The sequence below is a fragment of the Mobula hypostoma genome, chromosome 21 (assembly GCF_963921235.1).
Source record: "Mobula hypostoma chromosome 21, sMobHyp1.1, whole genome shotgun sequence".
Taxonomy (NCBI): Eukaryota; Metazoa; Chordata; class Chondrichthyes; order Myliobatiformes; family Myliobatidae; genus Mobula; species Mobula hypostoma.
The window spans coordinates 58,641,117-58,667,166 of NC_086117.1; the positions used below are offsets into that span (position 1 = coordinate 58,641,117).

Here is a 26,050-nt window from a genome sequence, read left to right on the forward strand (position 1 = left end):
CCAACCTGATGGCATGTACATTGATTTCTCTAACTTCTGCTAATGCCCCATCTCCCCCTCGTACCCCATCCGTTATTTATATTCACACATTCTTTCTCTCTCTCTCCTTTTCCTCCCTCTGTCCCTCTCACTATACCCCTTGCCCATCCTCTGGGTTCTCCCCCCCCCCCTTCTTTCTTCCCGGACCTCCTGTCCCATGATCCTCTCATATCCCCTTTTGCCAATCACCTGTCCAGCTCTTGGCTCCATCCCTCCCCCTCCTGTCTTCTCCTATCATTTTGGATCTCCCCCTCCCCCTCCCACTCTCAAATCTCTTACTAGCTCTTCCTTCAGTTAGTCCTGACGAAGGGTCTCGGCCCGAAACGTCGACTGTACCTCTTCCTAGAGATGCTGCCTGGCCTGCTGTGTTCACCAGCAACTTTGATGTGTATTGCTTGAATTTCCAGCATCTGCAGAATTCCTCGTGTAATACAGATCAGAAACTGCTCATTTAAATAAAAGCTGAATGTGCTTAATCACATGAAAGAATATAAATGAATTGCCCAAAGGCCAGAACATTTATTTAATTGCGTACTTAATTTTAGTATTTGCAGTTTGTTAGCTTCTGCAATCTTTGTCGTTTTTCATTGATTCTATGGTATTTCTTTGTTCCACTATGAATGCCTGCAAGAAAATTATTTTAGGGAAGTATATGGTAACATATACATACTTTGATAATAAATTTACCTTGTACTTGTTAATGTGTATGAGAAAGATTTGCTGAGTTAAAAATAAGTAGGGATGTCTGACATGAAAATCCTGAAAGAATATAATTTTCTTCTCCCTAAGTAAGCTGAACGTATTGCAAATAAGCTGAAATATTGTTCACACTATTTCTAGGTTTCTGCAAATAAAGCTGAGGCTGGACATAATCGTCGTCACTACAGAGCAGCTGCCCTGGAACTTAGTGAGGTGAAAAAGGAACTGCAAGCCAAAGAGCAACTGGTAGAAGCTCTGCAGGCAGAAGCTGATAAACTCCAGTAAGTCAGCAACATGGCAGTGTATTTTGTGGAGGCTTCCAGCATCTAGAGTTTGATCTGATTTCTGTAACTGGTAGATTACTGAAACTGAAGTTAAAGCTTTCACTTGGCGTCTCTGTCAGAATTTCTCCAAGCACAGCTCTCAACCCTGCCCTCAAATGTGTTCTGGTTTCTAGTCGCTTTCTTTTTGCTAATTTTGGGTGATTTTGAATCAAGGTTGCCTGCAGATGATGAACTGAAATATGCCTTCTGATTTAGTGTTTTATATCCTGTTTTCACTCGTTATTTTTGTTGCTGTTTTGTGTGGTTTTGTTTTTATTTACACATGGGGGGAGAGGAGGTGTTTGTTTTTTTTTTGAATGGATTCCATAGCTTTTCTCTGTGCCGTCACTGTCTGTGGGGAAGATGAATCTGAAAGTTGTATACTGCATACGTGCGTTGATAATGATCAATGTGCTTTGAAAAATCCGGTCTGTGGGTGGGCGTGGAATTATCCATCTTTGCCAGGTTAGCTTAATGAAGATAGGTTGAGCTTTCTAGGGCAAGGAGAGTGAGAGTTGACTTGATAGAGGTATATATGATGAGCATAAGTAGAGTGGGCAGCCAGTGCCTTTTCCCCAGGGCAGAAGTAACTAATGCAAGGGGCATAATTTTAAGGTGATTGGGGGAAAGTATAGGTGGGATGTCAGAGGTAAGTTTTTTTTGCATAGGGAGTGGTGGGTGTAAAAGCAGGTTTACAGATGCATTAGGGACGTTTAAGTCGACATTTCCTGCCATTGGCTGTAAGGAGTTTGTACAATCTACCCCATAACAGCATGAGTTTTCTGCGAGTGTTCCAGTTTCCTCCCGCAATCCAAAGTTAGTAGGTTGATTGGTCGTTGTAAATTGACCCTGATTAGGCTAGGGTTAAACTGGGTTGCTGGGCTTACTCCCGCTCTGTATATCAATAAGTAAAATAGGCACGTGGATGAAAGAAAAATGGAGGACTCTGTGGGAGGAGAGGGAGATTGATCATGAAGCAGGTTATAAGGTTGGCACAGCATCATGTGTTGCAGCAGAAGATAGAACATTACAGCACCACTTAATGAATTTTAATGCTGAACACTAAACTGTTCATTTTAGTAGGAATAGTCAAGTAAAATAAAGGGGCATAATTTTGAAAGGGGTATAGGAAAATGCCATGGAAGTCTATGTGTACGATATGTTAAAAGTAGCAGGACAAACTGAGAAAGTGGTTAAAGGGATCCTGGCATAGAGGCACAGAGTACAGATGTCTGAACAAGTCAGTTTTAAAAGAGGTTACCTAGGTTCTCAATGCACTGGTAATGAATGTACTAGTAGTAATAGATTCAAATGCAGGACTTGAAAGTGACGAGTGGAAATTCCTGTAAGGAAGATATTTCTGGTGCTAAGGGGAGAGGATGAGGGTGTGGGTTTGGCTGGGATTGTTCTTGTAGAACAAGCTTGGACACAATAGGTTGAATGGTCTTCAATGCTGCGATCATTTTTCTGAGTGATTAAAAAGAAGTAAATAATTTCCTAGTAATGTCCCACATTTTGAAATCGGTTGTTTTGTGCAGTTAATTTTTGAAATGTTTTCTTTAATGGTACAAGAACTTACAGCAGTTTCACGGATGTGCTGGTATTGAAGAGGGTCCAAAGGAGGTTACGAGACTGATTCTGGGAATGAAAGGGTTAACATATGAGAATCGTTTGATGGCTTTGGAGGGGGAGGATCTCATTTAACCCTATTGAATATTGAAACATCGAGGTCAGGGTTTTCCAACCTTTTTTAATGCAGTGGACCAATTCCATTAAGCAAGGGGCTGTGGACCCCAGGTTTAGATAGAGTGGATGTGGAGAGGATGTTTCCTATGATGGGTGAGTCTAGGACCAGAGGGCATAGCCTCCAAATCAAGGGACATGCATTTAGAATGGAGGCTAGGAATTTCTTTAGTCAGAGGTTTGTGAATGTGTGGAATTCATTGCCAAGTCATTGGGTATACTTAAAGTGGAGTGTGTTATGCTCTTGATTAGTAAGGGTGTCAAAGGTTACAGAGAGAAGGCAGGAGAATGGGGTTGAGAGGAATAATAAGACAACCATGATGGAATGATTGTGCAGACTTGATGGGCCAAATGGCCTAACTGTGCTCTTGTGTCTTATGCTTTGTATCTACAATACTGCTTGTAGGTTTGCCACATCTCTTGAACTAGATACAAGTTGTATCTCTTAACTGATTTATATCTCAATACTTTTCACAAGTCCCTACAATGTTATGATTGGGTAAGCGTGACCCTGCTCCTTTGTGCTGTACTGCAGAGCCCAGGATAAGGAGCAGTCTCAGGAAGTGGCTCGTTTCCAGGAGGAATTGGCGGCAGCTCATTCTCAGCTGAAAATACTGCAAAGTCAGCTGAATGAGCAGCTCCACAAACCGGCTGCTGTCAACCAGGAGGTAAGTCCTTCCCTGAGCCTAAAGCTACAGTTTATACATTGACATTGTGATATCTAGAACATAGAACTCTGAACGGTGTAGCACAGTACAGGCCTTTCAGCCCACGATGTTGTGCCTACCTTTTAACCTACTCTTAAGATCAACCTAACCCTTCCTTCCCATATCACCCTCCATTTTTCTTTCATCCACATGGCTTTCTTAAATATTTCTTAAATGTTCCTAATGTATCTGCCCCTGGTAGCATGTTCCCATGCACCCACCACACTCTATGTAAAGAACGTACCTCCCTATACTTTCCTCCAATCCTCCATGCTCTCTAATTAGGCAGCATCCTGGTAAATCTAACCAGAGTTTTATACAATTGCAGCATTGCCTCGTGGCTGATGGACTCCAACATAGCATACACCGCCTTAACCACCCAACCAACTTGAAGGACCTATGAACATGGACCCCAGGATCCCTGTATTCCCCCACACAGCAAGGCACCTATCATTAACCCTCTATTCTGCCTTTAAGCATAACTTCCCTAGTGTAAGTCCCACCAATGCACACAAACACCAAATACTCCAGTGTACTTGGTGAATTTCTTATTTGCACAGCTTTTGACTTCTGTAGTCCATCTAAATGTTATTCCTCACTGTCCACTAAAGGAGGACAAAGCATCTTGCCTGTTTATTTAAGATGTAGTAAGAATATAAAAAATGAATCCTTGCTGGAATCGTACACAATTCCATTTTTGAAAGGTCTGTTCAATCAAATGAACAAGCACAATGCAAGGAAGTTGAGGCCTTTATTGACATAATTTATACCATTTTATTTGTTTGTTTGTTTATTCATTCATTTAGTGATACAGCCCAGAGTAGGCCCTTCCGGCCCTTTGAACCATGCTGCTCCCTCAAGCCCCAATAAACCCGATTAACTCTAACCTAATCACAAGACAATTTACAATGACCAATTAACCTACCCGGTACGTCTTTGGACTTCGGGGCAGCACTCCCTCCAATTATTATTATTTTTTTGCACAGCTGTGCAGACCTACCACTGCTCTGAGCAGGAAATTTGTACATAGCCTGAACACTGTGCAGCAATTAAATGTATATTTTGTAATAAGCATACTATGAATATTTAGAATGAAAATGGAAAAAAACACATACTTTTGATTTTATTAATTAATAAAATTATATTCATAATAAATCTATTATTTATCATGGAATACAGTCCAACAAAGAAAATCTTCCAGGTTTCATAAACATTTTCTCTTCTCTCAGCGTTCAGCAGGCTGGCAGTTTATTAACAATGAGCTACTGACTTCCATTCTGTGTTTATTGTTACAATTTATAACAGTGCTGTAAGTTGAAACACTCACAATGTAAATGCGTTGAAGCTCTAAAATGTTTGAAAGTAAAGGTTGTACGTTTAGTATTTAGAAAATTTGTGGATTATATTCATTAACACTTAGAGTATTTCACAATTATATTAACATGAATTTCAAAATTGTATTAAAAAATTACAGCTTTGTGGCAGCAAAGGCTATGTCTGATGGGACAAAACCAGAGCACCCAAGGAAAGCCCTCGGGGCATTCCACAGGGAAGATGTAGGTACTCCTCACAGATGACACCGGAATTGAACTTTGAACTCCAGAATGTCCCAAGCTGCAATACTGTTGCGCTAACCAATACTCTACCATGGCACCCATAGTGTACGGTTTCCGCTTTGGTATATTGCCTCCCCACCCCATTTCAAATTTTGTGTTTTGTTGTCATCAATAATGTTATGGTACTGAATCTATTAGTTACAGATAGTATTAAATGCAGCGAGACATCTGTACTAATCAGATGGCAGCAGTGGAGTTGCTTTGGGGCACACTTCCAATGTGTGGATTAATGAAAAGTAAAAATTCTTTACAGGTGGAAGACGTGAAGTGGGAAGTTGAACAGAAGGAAAGAGAGCTCCAAGCCTTAAGGCAGCAAATCTCAATGACTGAGCAGCGAAGTCAGAAAGAGCTGGAAGGACTTCAGGAAGCCTTGCAGGTGAGAGATGTTATTAAGGACATCTATGTGTAGGAGTCTCTGTGGCTAAATATTAGACACATGAAACTTGCCTTCTGGATGAATTGAGATATTTAGTATTTGAAAGAGACTTCTTGACCATAAACAGAAATAGAACGTAGAACAGGACAGCATGGGAACATGCTGCCAAACCAGCTGAAAAGCAAATCAAAACCACCCAAACACTAGTCCCACCTACCTACACAATGCCCATATCCCTCCGTCTTCCTTACATCCATGTGCCTATCCATACATCTCTTAAATGTATTTGCCTCCACCACCATACCAGACAGCACATTCCAGACATCCACTGAGTAAAAATCTTACCCTCACATCCTCCTTTGAACCTACCCCCTCTCACCTTCAGTGCATGCCCTCCGGTATTAGATATTTCAACCCTCGGAAACAGATCCTTTCTGTGTACTCTATCTGTGCCTCTCATAATCTTATAAACCTCTATCAGATCACGTCCAGCCTCTCATGATAGATGGTCCTCTAAACCAGGTAGCATCCTGGTAAATCTCTTCTGCAGCTCAACATCTTTCCTTCAGTGGGGCAACCAGAAATGTACACAATACTCCAGATGTTGCCTAACCAGAGTTTTATAAAGTTTACATAACCTCTTGACTTTTGAACTCAGTGCCTTTGCTAATAAAAGCAAGCTGTCTTTAACCACCTTATTGACCTGTGTAGCCACTTTCAAGGAGCTATGAACTTGGATCACAAGATCTCTCTGCTCAGCAACACTTAAAAATCTTGCCCTTAACAGTGTACTGTCTCCTTGCATTTGCCCTACCAAGGTGCAACACCTCACATTTATCTGGCTTAAACTCCATCTACCATTTCTCTGCCCATCTATGCAGCTGATCTATATAGTGCTATATTCTTTACCAGTCTGTTACAGATGCTGGAAATCCAGAGCAACACACACACAAAATCCCTGAGGAGCTCAGCAGTCAGGCAGCATCTGTGGAGGGGAATAAACAGTCGACGATTAGAACTGATGCCCTTGTTTATTCTCCTCCATAGATGCTACTTAACTTGTGAGTTCCTCCTACACTTGGTGCATGTCGCTTATTCCTTATTCATTTGTTTTTAAAAAAATTAATTACATGGATGATTTAGAAAATGGAATAACAATGGAATATGCAGGAAGAATTCAGCACAAAGAAACGGTCTCCGTGACTGAACTTGAGGAAATGGCTGAGTGCAGTGTGTCTAGAACGTGCAGGTGTTTGGTGCAGAATCTGTACTGATACTGTGTTCCTATGCTGTAGAGCAGTGTGAAATGTCAGTGACATCGCACTGAGCTTTACACCCTTGCGGAGTCGAGCTATTGGACTGCCTGTATGACCACCCATTCTGCGTTGTGAACTGAAGTTTCCAAGGCGCAGGATGGTTGTGGTGTGTACAGGCCAAATCAAGATAGCGGGGCCCAGGCCTGAGGGTGGGGAACAAGCCAGTGTTTGGCTACTGGAGCGTATTTGGAAGCGATTCAGAGTGGTAGAACTGTGGCGAGGCAGAGGTGAAGTGGCAGGGTCCAAGCCCAAGAACAGTGAACAGGCCAAGGTTTGACCGATTTGAGCACCGGCCAAATTGGAAAGGTTCGTTACGGGCTGAATTGAGGCGGTAAGTGCTAGGCCTGAGAGCAAGGAACAGCCTGCTGTTTGGCCGATTTAAATGCTGGGCCAGATTGAAAAGATCAGGGCATCGGGGCTGGAGGCGAGTGTTCAGCTTGCTGTTTCGTGAGGTTTGCTTGTCTCTGTGCTGAACTGAAGCTGTGACCTGCAAGTACCAGGCCAAGAGCAGTCATGGTCATGGATAGAGAAAAGAACAAGAACAACAGTGTGAACGGGATCTTCCCCACAGGTAAATTAAAGACTGATGAAGGGCCATGATTGCCCACCTCATACAACATGGCACATACTGATGATGATTTATTATTAGGCAATGTTTGCCATATTTCCAGCATTCTTAGTAGGCAGTGATTGTAAATGAAGGCACATTATCCTTTATATTTTTCAGAGTATTAAAATGAATCTGGAGGAACTGCAGGAGGAACTTTCAGCAACCCGCAAGGATAAGTTCATGCTCCAAACTAAGGTGATGGAACTAAGAAACAGCATGAAGACGTTACTACAGCAAAACCAACAGCTAAAGATGGACCTCAAGCAGAGAAAAACACGCAAGGTCAGTGGGCAGAAAATGTTTACTGGATGCTGCCTAGGGATCCCCAAACTTCTTTATGCCATGGACACCTACCATTTATCAAGGGGTTGGTGGAATCAAGGTTGGGAACCCCTGGATTAAAGGATTCGATGGTTAATCATATGACTAGACCATAAGACAGAGGAGCAGAATTAGGCCATTCAGCCCATCAAGTCTACTCTGCCATTTTATCATGGCTGATCCCAGATCCCACTCAAACCCATGCACATGCCTTCTTGCCATATCCTTTGATGCCCTGACCAATGAGGAAACGATCAACCTCTGCCTTAAGTAAACCCACGGACTTGGCCTCCACCACAGTCTGTGGCAGGGCATTCCACCAATTCACTACTCTCTGGCTAAAAAAAACTCCTGCTTACCTAAGGAGGTTCATTTAAGAGCTCTGGCTGGGTGAAAGTGCTAATACTAATTTTAGAACTGGAACAGACCAAAAGGTAGTAGTAAATATGGCTAAAGGTGTGGAGATGGGTCACAAATTAATTATTTTTCCACTGAATGGCAGAGCAGATTTAAGGAGCCAAATTAAATCAGAATCAGATTTAATATCACCAGCATATGTTGTGGAATTTGTCATCATGTGGCAGCAATACATAATAACAACTATAAATCACAGTAAGAAAAAATATAGAAAAGGTAGTGCAAAAAGAGGGGGGGGGAATGTAGTGAGGTAGCGTTCATGGGTTCAATGTCCATTCAGAAATCGGATGGCAGAGGGGAAGAAGCTGTTCCTGAATTGTTGAGTGTGTGTCTTCAGGCTTTTGGAGCTCTTTCCTGATGGTAGCAATGAGAAGAAGACATATCCTGTGTGATTGGGGAGGGGGTGGGTGGGGGGTCCTTAAATGATGGATGCCTTTTTTTTTGAGGCATTGCTCCTTGAAGATGTCCTGGGTACTACAGGTGCTAGTGCCCATGATGGAGCCGACTGAGTTAACAACTTTCTGCAGCTTATTTTGATCCTGTGCATTGCCCCACCCCCATACCAGACAGTGTCATAGCCAGTTAGAATGTTCTCCATAGTATATCTGTACAAATTTGAGAGCGTCTTTGCTGACGTACCAAATCTCCTCAAACTCCTAATGAAATATAGCTGCTGTCAAGCCTCCTTTGTAACTGCATTGATATGTTGGGCCCAGGATAAATCCTCAGAGATGTTGACTCCCAGAATCTTGGAATTGTTTACTATTTTCCCTTCTGATCCCTCTGAGGACTGTTGTGTGTTCTCTCATTTTAACCCTTCTGAAGTCCATAAGCAATTCTTTGGTCTTAATACGTTGAGTGCAAGATTGTTGCTGCGACACCACTCAACCAGCTGATCTATCATGCTGTTGTACGCCATCTTGTCATCATCTGAAATACTGCCAACAATAGTTGTGTTATCATCATATTTATAAATGGCGTTTGAGCTTTGCCTAGCCACACACTCTTGGGTATAGAGAGAGTAGAACAGAGGTCTGTGTTGATTATTAGTGAGGAGTTGTTATTCTCAGGGAGGAGATGTGTCTCTACCAAAAGAGATGTAAGGCACCTCTTCAGGTCACCCTTGGGCAAGGTGTAGCAGCAGCTTAGCCCCCCGATCAGGGTTACGTGAAGCCATGGGAGCAGGGGGTGGATGGTCAGATGAGCAGTGTGTGATATCACAAATCCTGGTTATGTGACCACTGATACCAGGAAGATAATCTCTGAAGACTTGATAATGGCTGGGGTCATCTGTCTTGTAAAGACACTGCCCAGAAGAAGGCAATGGCAAACCACTTCTGTAGGAAATCTACCAGGAAAAATCATCATTATTTGACATGGTGCATGATGATGATGAATATTGATAAACATTTAGTCGATACAATACTGTGCAAAAGTCGTAGGCACACTACCTATATATACAGTAGGTTTTGGGTAGTGTTGTTCTCCAATCTTGGCAATCCATTTGTAAACATTTTGTCGCCAGACGAGGAGACATCAGTGCACTGTAATTTGTGGTGTACCCTCTGAATGCTTGGCCTTTGTATACCTATCAATCAGCTGTCTGGCCGTCATTATGGAAACTCAATTGTGACATAGGGAGGTAGTCTTGTGGCTGATTGATTGCATGGCGAACTCTGTATTGTGGTCTGGAATTATATCCTAATTGAGTTTCCGAGGTGACAACCAATCAGCTGATTGATAAGTACATAAACGCCAAGCATTCGGAGGACACACCATGATGAACAGCGCACTGACGATGTCTCCTCACGTGGTGACGAAACCTTTGCAAATGGATTACCAAAATTGGAGAAAAGCTCAACTCAACCATCACACACCCAAGCTACACATTTTCTGAGTTATTTCCATACAGTAGGTATTTTGTTATTTGGACACCATGACGCTTGTTTAAATGTATCGCGAGGATTCTTTTTGTGCATTGTGCACTAATGGTAATTCATTGTTTTATATTAGATGTTGATGCGTTTGGAGAGAAGTTAAATTTAGAAAGAAATAGAAATATTTGGTGAGAGGAGCTTGTGGGACAAAACCTTTAGGACAGACTTACTGGCTTGATCTTGTACTTGGTTTTAAATAACTAAATTTTATTTTGAACAGCGAGTGGAATTGAAAGGAGATGCTGTTTCATCAAATCCTGTAACTCCAGTAAAGATCCCTGATTGCCCTGTACCTGCTGCCCTCCTTGAGGAATTACTCAGGCCACCAACAGCTGTGAGTAAAGAGCCTCTGAACAATCTACACAGTTGTTTAAAGCAACTCAGGTAAGCTCCTTATCAGTAGCTGATTTTGGCTGCTTTTTTTCTTAAATTTTTCCTAACTCTGTTGATTTCGAGATGCAGCATGAAACAGGTCCTTCCGTCCCAATCTGCCGCATTGCCCAGCAACTCACCAATTTAACCCTAGACTAATCACAGGACAATTTACAATGACCAATTAATCTACTAACCAGTACGCCTTTAGACTGTGGGAGGAAACCCACGTGGTCATGGGAAGAATGTACAAACTTTCTTACAGAAGGCACTGGTATTGAACTTCAAACTGATGCCTCAAGTTGTAAAAGCATTGTGCTAACCACTATATCTCTGTAGTTCCTTGTTGGAGCCTGGTGTTTTTGCACTCCAGAGGTCCAGAAGTCAAGAATGAGGCATGAAATTATTTTATTGATTTATTGAGACACAGTGCGGAATACGCCCTGTGGAGGCAAAAACTAATCCAAAATCAAAGTAATTGACTCTAGCCTGCGACCACCATTATACTTGCATGACACACTCTCAACTCCAGTGAAATGATTGTTCCAAAGAGTCGAATCCTTTAATTCTATCCTTTACTGGCAATGAGCAAAGATGCAATTAAGCATTATTTAGTGTTATCTCGGTGATATTAAGTTGTCAGCAAAGATGTGACTTCCGCCGGTCCCAGGCTTCAAACTGCCCCGAAATAAGCATGAATATGGAACTTATTCCCCTCGCTTTTACCACACCCACCTCATGTGACAAGTTACCATTATACACGTTATAAACACATAACACAGAATACATGGCAGATAGAGAACAGCTACAGGCCCTTATAGCCCTGCGAGCCACACCACCCAGCAATCCCCCGATTTAATCTTAGCCTGATCATGGGACAATTTACAGTGCCCAATCAGCTGGTATGTCTTTGGGCTGTGGGAGGAAACCAGAGCACCCAGAGGAAATCCACATGGGCATAGGGCGTATGTACAAACACCTTGTGGGCAGCAGCAGGAAGACCCCAGGTTGCCTGTACTGTAAAGTGATGTGTTGATTCGATTGTGTTGCCCCAGTGAGTGAAAAACACGTTTGTCAAAAAGTACAAATCTTATAACAAGTTTTATTTTGTTTTTAAAAGTGGTTTCCAACATGTGACATAGTTTTATAATGAACTCACTGGCACAGCGGCAGTGGGACGGGTTTAATTCCTGCGCTAGCGGCCAGAAAATTAACGTTTATAACTTAGAGTTTATTTTCTGCTTCCATCCAAAGGCAAGAGATGGACAGTTTACAGCGACAAATGGAGGAGCACACGGTAACTGTGCATCAGTCAATGTCATCATGGACGCAGATCGAAGGGCAGTTGATGGAACTGACTGCAGACGGCCCTGTTACAACAGCAGAACAGTCAAGCATTAATCTAGCAACTGACCTGAGCAATAGTGCAAATAGTGACCACATGGATGGGAGCACTCAATAGGGAACAATTTCTGTACTGCCACACTCGGCAATGCTGATGAGTACGAAGCTTTTCCATTCCTCCTTGAGATTCATTTACATTCTGATTTTGCTTGCCAATCCATCGGCAAGTAGTTAAGGATCCCCTTTACACCATCCTTTCATGGCTTCACACCTGTAGTTTAAACCAACAGGCCTTGTGTGGTTTTTATTGGCTACAGGGGCCTTACTAAGAGAAGGGGAAGAAGAGATGGGGAGAGATTAGCTTTATTTATCTTTGTGGAGGCAAGTCCATCATCGGCCATGAAATGGTATGGACTGAAATAGGAGATATTCATCTCTAATCATCCCAAGCCTTTGTTCAAGATGTGGGTAAAGAGCATGAGGTGAGATGTCTTTTATTCAAGAAGGGCTTAAAAGGTTAAACATATTGATTCTAATTTATTAAAAATTTAACTGGGTGTAACTTTTGTATTTGAGTTCTGAAAGTTGTCAATTTAACTTGAAGTTGGAGGTGTATTTAAGAGTTTAAGACTTGAGCAGCATTTTGTTGGTGCCGAAAAAAAAGTCGAAAGTTTAACTGAGAACAATAGTGTGGTTTGTACAGTGCATTTTCACCTGAACATTACAAAATCTTTTATTTCTTGGGGGTGGTGGAGAAGTAGTTTAAAAAAAATGTATGTTGCACCTTTTAATCTCCAAGTTGTGGAGCAAGCCAATATAACTCGATCCAACCTCAGTGACAAGTTCTCCTTTTGAAAGTATTGGGCTTTGCTTCTGTTAACGCACTAATACACGGAGTCATCTAAATATAGCATTTCCATGTTTCTTTACACATTGGTAGAGGCTTGAATTTCTCAAGAAAATGTTGGGTTTGAATCCATACAAGGCATCTTTGGAGTAAGGTTGGGTAAAAACTTATGGCACACCCTGTCCCCAGGGTCACATTTGGGCTCAGTAAATTAGAAATGTTGCTCATCCTTTCTAGGTGGGACAGTTCACTGGTTGGAACAGTATAAAAGAAACTTACTACCTGTCACCTAGGAGTATTTGCAAGTTGGTACTTAGTCACTTAATGCTTCATAGCTGGCAGCCTTGAAGAGAAATAGATATTATATATGTATGGACCTTGGGTTGCAGCTTTTAAAAAAAAAACTTTATATGTAATACAAAATTCCAGTCATTTTTTGCTTTGTTATAAAGAGAAGGCATGATTATACAACTCTCAAATAAACTTAGAAACACCTTTATTTCTTATCAGTAGGTAGAAGTTGAGCTGGAGTAATGGAAAAGGCTAACCAGAGCTACTTTAACCATAATTAACATTTGCTCACTACATCGATTATTGTTTCTATCATAGTAACTTGCTGTCTGGCAATGCTGAAATAGTATGCTCGGTTAACAACACTCTTCAGTTTAATTTCAGCTTCATATTTTTACATTTTGTTTTGCCTTTACTCTGGAGACCAGCTTACTGCAGACTATCTTGTACAGTACAAAAGCACCATAAGCATGTCGAGGAACTCTGTGCATTATATTGCTGAGGAGCAATGTGCAATAAACTATTTTTTGGTAATTGTTTTTCCTGTATGCTTTACTTTTATTTACTTTTTAGTTATCGGTACAACTTATTTTCACAATGCATGTGAGATCCAGAATAAACTTGCTCAGTCATCTTCAGAATTAATTTATAGATATACAGTGGATTCCAGCTAACTGGGACACATTGGGGCAGTATATATTGTCCCATTAAGAGGCTGCCCCAATTAGGCAAAGTTCCATGGAAATAGTTAAAAGGTAGTTTGAAAAAAAGACAAGCTACCATTTAACTGAGTAACAATTTATGTATTTAAATGAAATGCAGAACAAATTAGAACACTACCAATATCTCTACAGTATTAAAACTGTATTAGTTCCTAATAGTTATCAACAGAGGAATTCATCCACTGTGTGCTGCCATGTTCTTTTGATTGGCTGTAAATGAGCAAAATCTAGTGCAGATAATGGACTGGCTTTCAACGATTGCATCTTCCAAATCTTCATTTTCATTGTAACATTCAACATGATTGCTGATACCTTCAAATTGTTCATAGTTCCTAATTTGAAGTACAGTAGTGGAATTGTTTCATTTTCACTGGGCTATTTCTGGTATCTCCAAGCCTGAATGCTTGAAACCGCAGTGAGCAAAACTATTCTGAATTGTCTTGCTTATTTCTCACCAACTATCAGAGACAAAAAAATCACTGCTTTTTGATTAGAAACACACAACTGATGCTATTTTAAAAACTGACTGCTGTAATCACAGTGTGGTTTCTAATGGCCACACAAGTGCACGTTACTGACATTAGTTAGAAACTGTTTGGCAACAGCTTCCATTCCCAAATAAGCTCCATGGTGGCCCAAGTAAATGAAGGGAATCCCAGCTGTTTTCTTGATTAGTCTTTGTTCTTTAAGAGTTGTTCCAAATACAGTAAACAGCTGTCCCAATTAACTAATGGTCCAATTAACCGGAATCCACTGTCTATGCAGCTTTGTTTAAAGCATAATTGAAGCTGAAGAATAACATAATTAATTGCATCTCCTCACTTTTATTCCGCAATCCCATAAGTAACTATAATCTAATATGTCCCTTTGTGGCTAAGTGATGTGCAGAAAATAATCCCTGTGCGAGGATAATTGATCCAAAGGAAATAATTGTGAAGCATTTAACATCAATTAGCAAAGGTAAATCTTCAGCTGCTTGAAGTTGATGCTTGAATCCTAGACAATTAAAAAATATAAATATATGAATTTAGTTTTATTCTTCATGTGTTTTAAATTTTGTACTATGGAGTATGTTTCAATTCAGTTAGTCGGGCCTGCATTGGACAACAGGTGTACGGCCTTGCTGAGATGTTGCCTTTATAGGTTTGTTGAATGTTACCAAATTTGTTCTGTAATTACTTGTCAGGAAATTATGGCCATTATGTAAATATTCTAAAATAATACAACTATCCAGACACTGACAGGATATGACAACCCTATAAAGCCTCTGGTTTAAACACATTACTGTTTTTGTGTCTACATGTTCTTATTTTAATTTAAAATCTATTAAAATTAATATATGTTGGACAGGAGGAATGTCTTTCCTATAATTAAATCTTTATAATTTAAAAATTATTACAGTCAACTTTGTTGACATCACTGCACAGATTATTCCTCACCTCCCAGAGAATATGCAATTTGTTTGATATTTCTTGGAATTTGTGTTTTTTTTTTAAGAACATTCTTTGAGTTTTTAAAAACTATTACATAGCTACTGCGGTTATGGCTTTCTTTTGTTCAATAAAATGTTCTGTAATGAAAATTTTGCACCTTCTGATGTTTGTGTGCTTTAGAATCAGAATGTTTAGAGATAACACTGCACAACAAAGATGTTGCTTCCTGAATACTTTTCGGTGTATCTTACGGATTCTTGCTGATCATGAAAATCACCATGAAATTTCCCTTTCACACACCATGATTTTGAAATCACCTATGTTTGTTATTTCGATTTCATAATTCAAGTTGGAGTAACCGACTCTGAGATCAAGGAAGGCATTTTTGTTGGTCTACAAATCAAACAGGTCATCAATGACAGGCAATTCAAGAAACTTCCAGTGAGACTGGAGAAAATCGCATGGAAGGCAATCAGGATGTCATTGAAAGTTTTCTTGGCAACCATAGAGCATCAAACCACATGCATCTGGTTGATAATATGCTTCAAGCATACAAAACCATGAAGTGCCACAAGTCACTAAAGATTCACTTTCTGCATTCCCATTTAGACCTCTTCCCTGCAAATCTTGGCACTGTCAGTGATGAGCATAGTGAAAGGTTTCACCAGGACATTACAGTCATGGAGAAATGGTATCAGGGCAACTGGAATCCATCAATGCTGGCTGATTATTGTTGCACATTTAAGTAAGAAGCCTCAGACATGGAGTACAAATGAAAATCATCAACAAAACATTTTTAGCTTAGTTGAACCGTTAAATAATTAAACGCAGTATATTCAATAAAAGTTACTTTCTTGTTTCTCCAAATTCCTACTTGATATAAGTAGTCTGAAATTATATTTTGTGTTCAAGCAGAATATAAACAAAGAATTCTGTGGAAGCAATGCTTTTGAAAAAAGTTATTGTCCAGTGTAACCGGTGAGTGTTGCATCGAGTCTGATGTTCTCCTAAGGCAGGGGTTCCCAACCGAGGGTCCACAGACCTCTCAGTTAATAGCACGGATTCATGGCATAAAAAGGGTTGGGAACCCCTATCCTAAGGGGTTGTCTGTTGCTGGGTCCTCAGGAGGCTGGAGAGGCTGATCTGGGATCCACATATTCTGTTGCATTGCAGGCAAGAGTAAGTGGTGGTTGGTGATGGTGTTTGGGGCTTTTAGTTGTTCAGTCTCTCATTTTGTGGCTGCCATTCGCTCTCTGCGGCAGAGCGGAGGTCATTCTCGTGCAGCTTCCTATTATAACCTTTCACATTATTCCTGAGTGGTAAAACAAAGTATGTTTAAAATCTAGTGTGGCTTTCCTTTTGCCAAAGAATTTCTTCATATATGACAGATGTGAAGGGCTTCCAGAAAATATTGTAATAGAGTAAATATTGATGGAATGGATAGAAGGCTTTCCTATATAAAAAAAAACTGGGGATGGAAGAAGTCTTAACTAATACTATAAAATGCCAAAAACACTCAGCAGAGTCGGGCTGCATATGTGAGAACAGAAATGAAGTTACTGATATTAGTTTAATATTGGCCTGACGGAATATTCCCCAGGCTGCTCCATGAGGCGAGGGAAGAGATTGCTGAGCCTCTGGCTAGGATCTTTATGTCCTCGTTGTCCACGGGAATGGTACCGGAGGATTGGAAGGAGGCAAATGTTGTCCCCTTGTTCAAAAAAAGTAGTAGGGATAGTCTGGGTAACAACGAGGACATCGTATTTCATTTGTCACTTTCTTGCCTATTCGCCTAATCTAAGTCCTTTTGCAGCCTACCTATTTCCTCAACACTAGCAATCTTTGTATTATCTGCAAACATGGCAACAAAGCCATCTATTCCATCATCTAAAATTGATATACAGCATAAGAAGCAGTCCCAACACCGATCCCTGCGGAACACCACTAGTTACTGGCAAACAACCAGAAAAGAATCCTTTTATTCCCACTCACTGTCTCCTACCAATCAGCCAATGCTCTAACTATGTTAGTGACTTTCCTGTAACACCATGGGCTCTTAACTTGGTAAGCAGCCTTATGTGTGGCACCTTGTCAAAGGCCTTCTGAAAGTCCAAATATACAACATCCACTGCATCCCCTTTATCTATCCTACTTGCAATCTCCTCAAAAAATTCCAACAGGTTTGTCAGGCATGATTTTCCTTTAAGGAAACCATGCTGACTCTGTCTTATCTTGTCCAGTGTCACCAAGCACTGCATAACCTTGTCCTTAACAATTGACAGAGAAAGAGAAACGGAGATATTTCAAGTCGAAGACTGAGAAAGGAGAGAAAAGCCTGTTAAGCAGCCAGGTTCCGGAACAGTTATCACCCTTCAGCTATCAGACTCTTGGACTAGAGCAGATAACTTCACTCGCCCCAACACTGAACTGTTCCCACGTCTATGGACTCACTTTCAAGTACTCTTCATCTCATTTTGCTTATTTATTATTTTTTTCTTTTTGCAGTTTGCTGTCCATCTTGTCTTTCATTGATTCTATTGTATTATTGTGAATGCCTGCAAAAAATGAATCTCAGGGATTGTACACGATGACGTATATGTACTTCAATCATAAGTTTACTTTGAACATTAATGTTTTGAATAATTTGCCTACCAGAAAAATTGGCTCTTCACTCAATCCTGGAACATTTGGTCTATAATTCCCTGTTTTCTCTCTCCCTCCTTCCTTAAAAAGTGGGATAACATTAGCTACCCTCCAGTCCTCAGGAACTGATCCTGAATCTATAGAACATTGGAAAATAATTACCAATGCGTCCACGATTGCTAGAGCCACCTCCTTAAGTACTCTGGGGTGCAGACCATCAGGCCCTGGAGATTTGTCAGCCTTCAGTCCCATCAGTCTATCCAACACCATTTTCTGCCTGATGTGAATCTCCTTCAGTCCCTCCATTATCCTAGGTCCTCTGGCCACTATTACATCTGGGAGATTGTTTGTGCCTTCCCTAGTGAAGACAGATCCAAAGTACCTGTTCAGCTTGTCTGCTATTTCCTTGTTCCCCATAATAAATTCACCCGTTTCTGTCTTCAAGGGCCCAACTTTGGTCTTAACTAATTTTTTCCTCTTCACATACCTAAAGAAGCTTTTACTATCCTCCTTTATATTCTTGGCCAGCTTGCCCTCGTATCTCATCTTTTCTCCCCGTATTGCCTCTTTAGTTATCCTCTGTTGCTCTTTAAAAATTTCCCAATCCTTTGGCTTCCCGCTCATCTTTGCTATGTTATACTACTTCTCTTTTATTTTTATACTTCCTTGACTTCCCTTGTCAGCCACGGTCACCCCTTACTCCCCTTAGAATCTTTTTTCCTCTTTGGAATGAACTGATCCTACACCTTCTGTATTATTCCCAGAAATACCTGCCATTGTTGTTCCACTGTCATCCCTGCTAGGGTATCTTTCCAGTCAACTTTGGCCAGCTCCTCCCTATGGCTCCATCGTCCCCTTTGTTCAACTGCAATACTGACACTTCTGATTTTCCCTTCTCCCTCTCAAATTATAGATTAAAACTTATCATATTATGGTCACTACCTCCAAATGGCTCCTTCACCTCGAATTCCCTTATCAAATCTGGTTCATCACACAACACTAAATCCAGAATTGCCTTCTCCCCGGTAGGTTCCAGTACAAGCTGCTCTAAGAATCCATCTCTGAGGCATTCCACAAATTCCTTTTCTTGGGGTCCAGTACCAACTTGATTTTCCCAGTCTACCTGCATGTTAAAATCCCCCATAACAACCGTAGCATTACCTTTGCGACATGCCGATTTTAATTCTTGATTCAACTTGCACCCTATATCCGGGCTACTGTTTGGGGGCCTGTAGGTAACTCCCATTGGGTTCTTTTTGCCCTTACAGTTTCTCAGTTCTATCCATACTGACTCTACATCTCCTGATTCTGTGTCGCCCCTTGCAAGGGACTGAATTTCATTCCTCATCAACAGAGCCACCCCACCCCCTTTGCCAACCTGTCTGTCCTTTCGATAGGACATATACCCTTGAATATTCATTTCCCAGCCCTGGTCCTCTTGCAGCCATGTCTCTGTTATTCCCACAACATCCTACTTGCCAATTTCCAACTGAGCCTCAAGCTCATCCACTTTATTTCTTATACTCTGTGCATTCACATATAATACTTTTAATCCATTACTCCCCTCACCTTTCACATCGATTCCTATTGCACCTGGCCATACTCTCCGATCCCTTCCTGAGCTTTCTGCCCTGTTACTTCTGTTGTCTTTCTTAACTTTTCTTATTCTCTCTTTCCCTTTAACTCCTCCTTTATATTTCCTCTCCTCCCCCCCCCCCCCACCACTACTTAGTTTAAACACACCCATGTAACAGTGGTAAACCTGCCTGCCATTATACATAATGTACAGCACATTATAGCACAGGAACACAGAACAGTCCAGTACAGCACAGCACAGAAACGCAGAACAGAACAGCCCAGCATGGGAATGCAGGACAGTACAGTACAGTACAGCACATTATAGTACAGGAACACAGAGCAGCACAACCCAGCAACACAGAACAGTCCAGTCCAGTCCAGTCCAGCACAGCGCAACACAGGAACACAGAACAGTCCAGTACAGCACAGCCCGGCACAGGAACACAGAACAGTACGGTACAGCACAGCAGAGCACAGGAACACGGAACAGTACAGCACAGAACATTATAGCACAGGAACAGGTACAGTACAACAGAGCACATTATAGCACAGGGACACAGTACAGAAACACAGAGCAGCACAGCCCAGCAACACAACAGTCCAGTCCAGCACAGCCCAACACAGGAACACAGAGCAGCACAGCCCAACACAGGAACATAGAACAGTCCAGTACAGCACATTATAGCACAGCAACACGGAACAGTATAGTACAGCACAGCACAGAACATTATAGCACAGTGTTACGTACCCTGTAACTGGGTTGCCAAACCAGCAGAAATGGATCACTCAGTTGGAGTCTGGATTACTGGAACTAAGAAAGTTTTATTAAAGAAATAAGCAAAACTGTACTCTAATAGTAAGGATATAGATGCAACAGGTTAACAATGAATAAACACATGTACACAGAACTAGGATAATAGGATCAATCAAGCTCTATCGTCGTCTAGGGGTAAATGACCAGTTTCAAAGTGACAGAGTTCAGTTTAGTTCAGTTCGTGGTAATCGCCGTCGCTGTGGGAGAGAGAGAGAGCGAGCGAATGAACATTCAAATCAGATTCCAAACAGACCTTCAATATTCCTCACAGTCAGCTTTCGGGCGAGCCCTTTGTAATGTCTTCTGAGGTCACCGACTGTGACTCCTCCGTTTCAGATACGATCGTTCCTCTGCAGTGAACCTGGCACCTAGGCAAGGGCGGACACACACCAGGTTCCCGCCGATCGTACCTTTCCACCCTGTGCGTCTATGCCTTGGTCCCACGATCCGTCCTCCAAAAACTCCCACCGACTTGTGGGAGGTGCACCGCTTCCAGGGTCTCGTTACCTCGTGGTGTCGTCGTGTGTGCTGCCTTAGCAAACCTGTCCCTTTTTATCCCCCTGCTGGGGTATCGCCTGTCCATCACACTTCAAACAGTTCAGGGTTCAAAAAGGAGCCGATCTTGACAGTTCTCAGACCGGTGTCTCCTTCTGTTAAACTCTCTCGTCTCTTCATTAACATTTCCAAATGCTGCTCTATTGTTTTCCTTATCTCTCTTTCTCCTGAAGACAGGTGGCAGACCAACTGCTGATCCCACTGGTGCCAGCACAGGACAGTTAACATCTTAGTCTATGTGTACTTTTTGTAACCCTCTTTTGTCACACCCCTCACCTTTAAGGATTTTTACCGGGGTAAAAATTACAAACATGAATACATTATTAGACACACACAAATATACATCTTCATTAGCTATTTGGCTAATACAGAGAATTTTAAGTTGTCAACACCTTGACAGACAGTCAGCAATCACATTTTCCGTTCCTTTTACATGTGTAATTTTTATATCAAATTCCTGTAGCACCAGACTCCAACTTAGCAATCTTTTGTTTTTATCTTTCATAGTGGCCAAAAACACTAATGGGTTGTGGTCAGTGTAAATTAACAGTGGTTTCCGTGCCAGGCAAATATAAACTTCAAAATGTTGTAATGCTAGTATGATGGCCAGTAACTCCTTTTCCACAGTGGAATAATTTCTCTGATGGATATTAAATTTCTTAGAAAAGTAAGCAACTGGGTGCCCAACCCCCTGTTTGTCTGTCTGCAACAGCACCGCCCCGGCAGCTTCGTCGCTAGCATCTGTTGCTAGGGAGAAGGGTTTTGAAAAATCAGGCGCATTTAGCACAGGATGGTGACACAGAATTGCCTTCAGACTCTCGAAGGCTTGTTGACAAAGGTCATTCCACACAAACTTCGCATTCTTTGGCAAAAGCTTAGTGAGAGGGAGGGTAATATCTGCAAAGTTTTTGCAAAACTTCCTATAGTACCCCACCATCCCCAAGAACCTTCTCAGGGCTCTCTTGTCTGTCGGGTTGGGGACCTCCGAGATAGCCTGCACCTTAGCCTGCATTGGAGCCAGCTGCCCCTGTCCTACCACATACCCCAGATAAGTGACCTTCGCGTGGCTGAACTCATTTTTCTCAAGGTTCACTATCAAGCTGGCTTCAGACAGCCGTATTACATCGCCAGTATACACTTCCGTGTTCGTTAGCCCTTTCGTCACTGAATTACTCATTCTATAGGGATGTTGCTCACTTGGCTGACCTATCGTGACAAACACCACCCAACGTCCCAGTTCTTTGCATCGCCTCGGGACAATCAAACACACGTGTGCGAGCCATTTAATTAACTCTTCTAAAGGGCCGCTTTGTTTGGGGATTAAGGGAGAGACCTTATCAGCAGAGCTGGCCAAAACAATAGCCTTCTCCCATCTGGTCGATACCATACTCATCTTTTCAATGCAAACAACAGGAATTCTGTAGATGCTGGAAATTCAAGCAACACACATAAAAGTTGCTGGTGAACGCAGCAGGCCAGGCAGCATCTCTAGGAAGAGGTGCAGTCAACGTTTCAGGCCAAGACCCTTCGTCAGGACTAACTGAAGGAAGAGCTAGTAAGAGATTTGGGAGGGGGAGGGGGAGATCCAAAATGATAGGAGAAGACAGGAGGGGGAGGGATGGAGCCAAGAGCTGGACAGGTGATTGGCAAAAGGGATATGAGAGGATCATGGGACAGGAGGTCTGGGAAGAAAGACAGGGGGTGGGGGGACCCAGAAGATGGGCAAGGGGTATATTCAGAGGGACAGAGGGAGAAAAAGGAGAGTGAAAGAAAGAATGTGTGTATAAAAATAAGTAACAATGGGGTATGAGGGGGAGGTAGGGCATTAGCGGAAGTTAGAGAAGTCGATGTTCATGCCATCAGGTTGGAGGCTACCCAGACGGAATATAAGGTGTTGCTCCAACTTGCCTTTCGCCCTCCATGGAGCGTTCCTGAACTGTCTTCCTGGCCGTTGGATCTCACTGTACATCTCTTCCATCCCGCTGGCTGGAGCTGACTTTGCATGCCAGGATAAGCATGTCCCTAGCTCACCGGGGAGTGAGGCTGCCGCCTAACTGGAACTGGTTTAGCCCGCCTGTCGAAACAGTGTGGCCGCTGTCACAGGCAAACAGCTGCTTGAGCCACAGGTGAGAGTTGAGTGTCTGGTGGGGACCAAAATGAGTGAGCTGCCCCAGAATGGACACAACAAACCCCTTCACCCTGTACACCCCCGTGTATTAGATTCTGTCACAACCAGGGATCGTTTATAAGAGAAGTTTTATTTTAATCAGTATGTGTATTTTTCTCAATATCGCCTCGTGTGTACACTTTGTCCTTGGATTCTGTTCCTTTTATGTCTAATTGTTTTTGCACCTCGGCTCCAGTTTTTCACTATGTACCCAGGACGTCTTCAGAAAGGCAGCGTCCATTATTAAAGACCTCCAGCACTCTGGGCTTGCCCTTTTCTCACTGTTACCATCAGACAGGAGGTACAGGAGCCTGAAGGCACACACTCAGCGATTCAGGAACAGCTTCTTCCCCTCTGCCATCTGATTCCTAAATGGACATTGAACCCATAAACATCACATCACTTCTTTAATATATATTAGTTCTGTTTTTTGAACAATTTTTAATCTATTCAATATACATATACTGTTATTTATTTATTTATTGTTTTTTTTTTGCTTCTGTATTATGTATTGCATTGAACTGCTGCTGCTAAGTTAACAAATTTCATGACATATGCCGGTGAGAATAAACCTGAGTCTGATTCTGATTTGCTGTTGTCTCATTTAGGATCACAGGGATTGTTAAACTCTATTTGTATTTATCACTTGTATTCAATTTGGGATAATTTAATCACAGTAATGTCAATGGCCAGAATTCCTACCTGCTCCCGGGTGTATTTCAGGGGGGACATGCCAACCCCCTCTTTGTTGGGTCGTTGTGACACTTGTTGGGTGAAACTCAGACCGAGCTCTTCCGTGAACCGTCAGTGATTTCTGTTCATCAAGATTCTGTCTGGCTTGCCCGAGCACTTGTTAGCTTTTCTGGTTAATTTATGTAATAAATCTTTAGTTTTGTTTGAATTATCAGAGTCTCTGTAATTCCTGCACTTGATTTCGCTAGTAATCCTCACAGAGTCTAATAAAGTGCTGCAGTCAGGTGAAATTAAGTCACAGTGGGAAAAGATGTGAAGATCATTTGCTGGAGAAATTGTTCTTTGCTCTGGATGATTTGTGAATCAGCTGAACTTCACTGGTGAGTGCACAGGGATTTAAACGTATTTCCTTCCTAATGAAATCATCTTTCCATTTTGCATAATGGAAGCCGTAATTCTAGCGATATCTGACATTTCCTGGTTAAACGATGCTCTGCAACAGTTGAAGTACTCCTGGGAAACCTGTATTTAAATGGAAGTTTTGGCCGCTATTATTGCAGCAGGAGCTATGGTTCTTTTATTGTCTCAACAGGTTTAGGAGTAATTGTATAATTAGGAAAGTATTTCCGAGGTCTCCTTTGTGATATGCCTGTGGAATGAACAATGAATCCTTGGATCTAATGGTTTTACCTTCGAAGGCACTGAACCAGCCTAAATTATTATCTAAACTTTATTAAACAATAAAAGGACAAGAGATCCTCCATGTCACAGAACAGGGGTTCCCAACCCGGGATCCACAGACACCTCAGTTAATGGTAGGGGTCCATGGCATAAAAAGGATTGGGAACCCCTCATATAGAACATAGAACATGTTTTGCCGACCTTTGAACCTACTCTAATATCAATCTAACCCTTCCTTTCTACACTAGGAGGGTGTGGGGGCAGAGGAGCTGCCCGTAATGCCACTGGTGTTTAGGGCCGCAATGAAGGTTCTCCACTTCTGGTGGTGGCTAGGCCTTCCTTCATCATCTGACTCTAGCCCCCACTCCGATGATGGCCGCTCCGCTGGACCCTATCTCTTTTATGGTTTAAAAAAATAAGAAAAACCACCACGCAGGAGGGAAAGAGCTCACTGCGTTTGGCGGTGCTCCGCCTGCCTTCCACTGCCGCCAATGCCAGGCTTTAGATGTCTCAAAAAGGACAGGGAGGGAAGCTAAAGAGGTGAGGTGTGGCATTGCTAATCAGGGATGGTGTCATGGCTGCAGAAAAGGAGGAAGTCATGGAGGGATGGTCTACTGAGTCAGTGTGGGTGGAAGTCAGAAACAGGAAAGGGGGCAATAACTCTACTGGGTGCTTTTTATAATCACCTCCCCCCCCCCCAATGGTAACAGAGACATTGAGGAGCAGATAGGGAGTCAGATTCTGGAACGGTGCAATAACAGTAGGGTTGTTGTGGTGGGTGATTTTAATTTTCCTAATATTGACTGGCATCTCCTTGGAGCAAGGGGTTTAGATGGGGTGGAGTTTGTTAGGTGTGTTCAGGAAGGTTTCCTGATGCAGTATGTAGATAAGCCAGTTCCAGGAGAGGCTGTTCTTGATCTGGTATTGGGAAATGAACCTAGTCAGGTGTCAGATCCCTCAGTGGGAGAGCATTTAGGAGGTAGTGATCGCAACTCTATCTCCTTTACCAGAGTGCTGGAGAGGGATAGGGGCAGAAAATTTGGGAAAATATTTAATTGGGGTAGGGGGAAATATGATGCTATTAGGCAGAAACTTGAGAGCATGAGTTGGAAACAGATGTTCTCAGAAATGTGGCAAATGCTCAAGGAATATTTGCATGGCGTTCAGCATAAGTATGTTCCATCGAGACAGGGAAAGGATGGTAGAGTAAAAGAACCATGATGTACAAAGGATGTGGAAAATCTAGTTAAGAAGAAAAGAAAAGCTTAGGAAATGGTCAAGAGACTAGGTACTGTTAGAGCTCCAGAAAATTAGAAGGCTGCTAGGAAGGAGCTTAAGAATGGAATTAGGAGAGCCAGAAGGGGCCATGAGAAGGCCTTGGCGGGCAGGATTAAGGAAAACCCCAAGGCATCCTGCAAGTATGTGAAGAGCAAGAGAATGAGCCGTGTGAGAATAGGACCAATTAAGTGCGATAGTGGAAAGGTGTGCATGGAGTCAGAGGAGGTAGCAGAAGTACTTAATGAATACTTTGCCTCAGTATTCACCAGGGAAAAGGACCCTGGCAATTGTGGAGTTGACTTATAGCAGACTGAAATGCTTGAGCATGTAGACATTAAAAAAGAGGATGTGCCGGAACTTTTGAAAAGCATTACATTAGGTAAGTTGCTGGGTCCGGACAAGATATACCCCAGGCTACTATGGTAAGAGAGGAAGGAAATTGCTGAGCCTATAGCAATGATCTTTGCATCATCAATAAGGATGGAAGAAGTACCAGAGGATTAGAGGATTGCCAACGTTGTTCCCTTG

General features: G+C 42.1%; 1 protein-coding gene across 5 annotated transcripts in view; it reads left to right on the top strand.

Annotated features, from left to right (window-relative positions):
• golga3 (golgin A3) overlaps positions 1-15,221 on the top strand; it is a 99,684-nt gene extending 84,463 nt beyond the window's left edge. For all 5 annotated transcript variants that reach the window (XM_063074102.1, XM_063074103.1, XM_063074101.1 and 2 more), the window contains 6 exons: positions 880-1,019; positions 3,340-3,472; positions 5,381-5,503; positions 7,547-7,711; positions 10,325-10,488; positions 11,731-15,221. In XM_063074102.1, the coding sequence (XP_062930172.1) occupies positions 880-1,019; positions 3,340-3,472; positions 5,381-5,503; positions 7,547-7,711; positions 10,325-10,488; positions 11,731-11,938 (933 nt within the window). In that variant the 3' untranslated portion in view covers positions 11,939-15,221. The remainder of the gene's footprint in view (positions 1-879; positions 1,020-3,339; positions 3,473-5,380; positions 5,504-7,546; positions 7,712-10,324; positions 10,489-11,730) is intronic.
• The last annotated feature ends 10,829 nt before the right edge of the window (positions 15,222-26,050 follow it).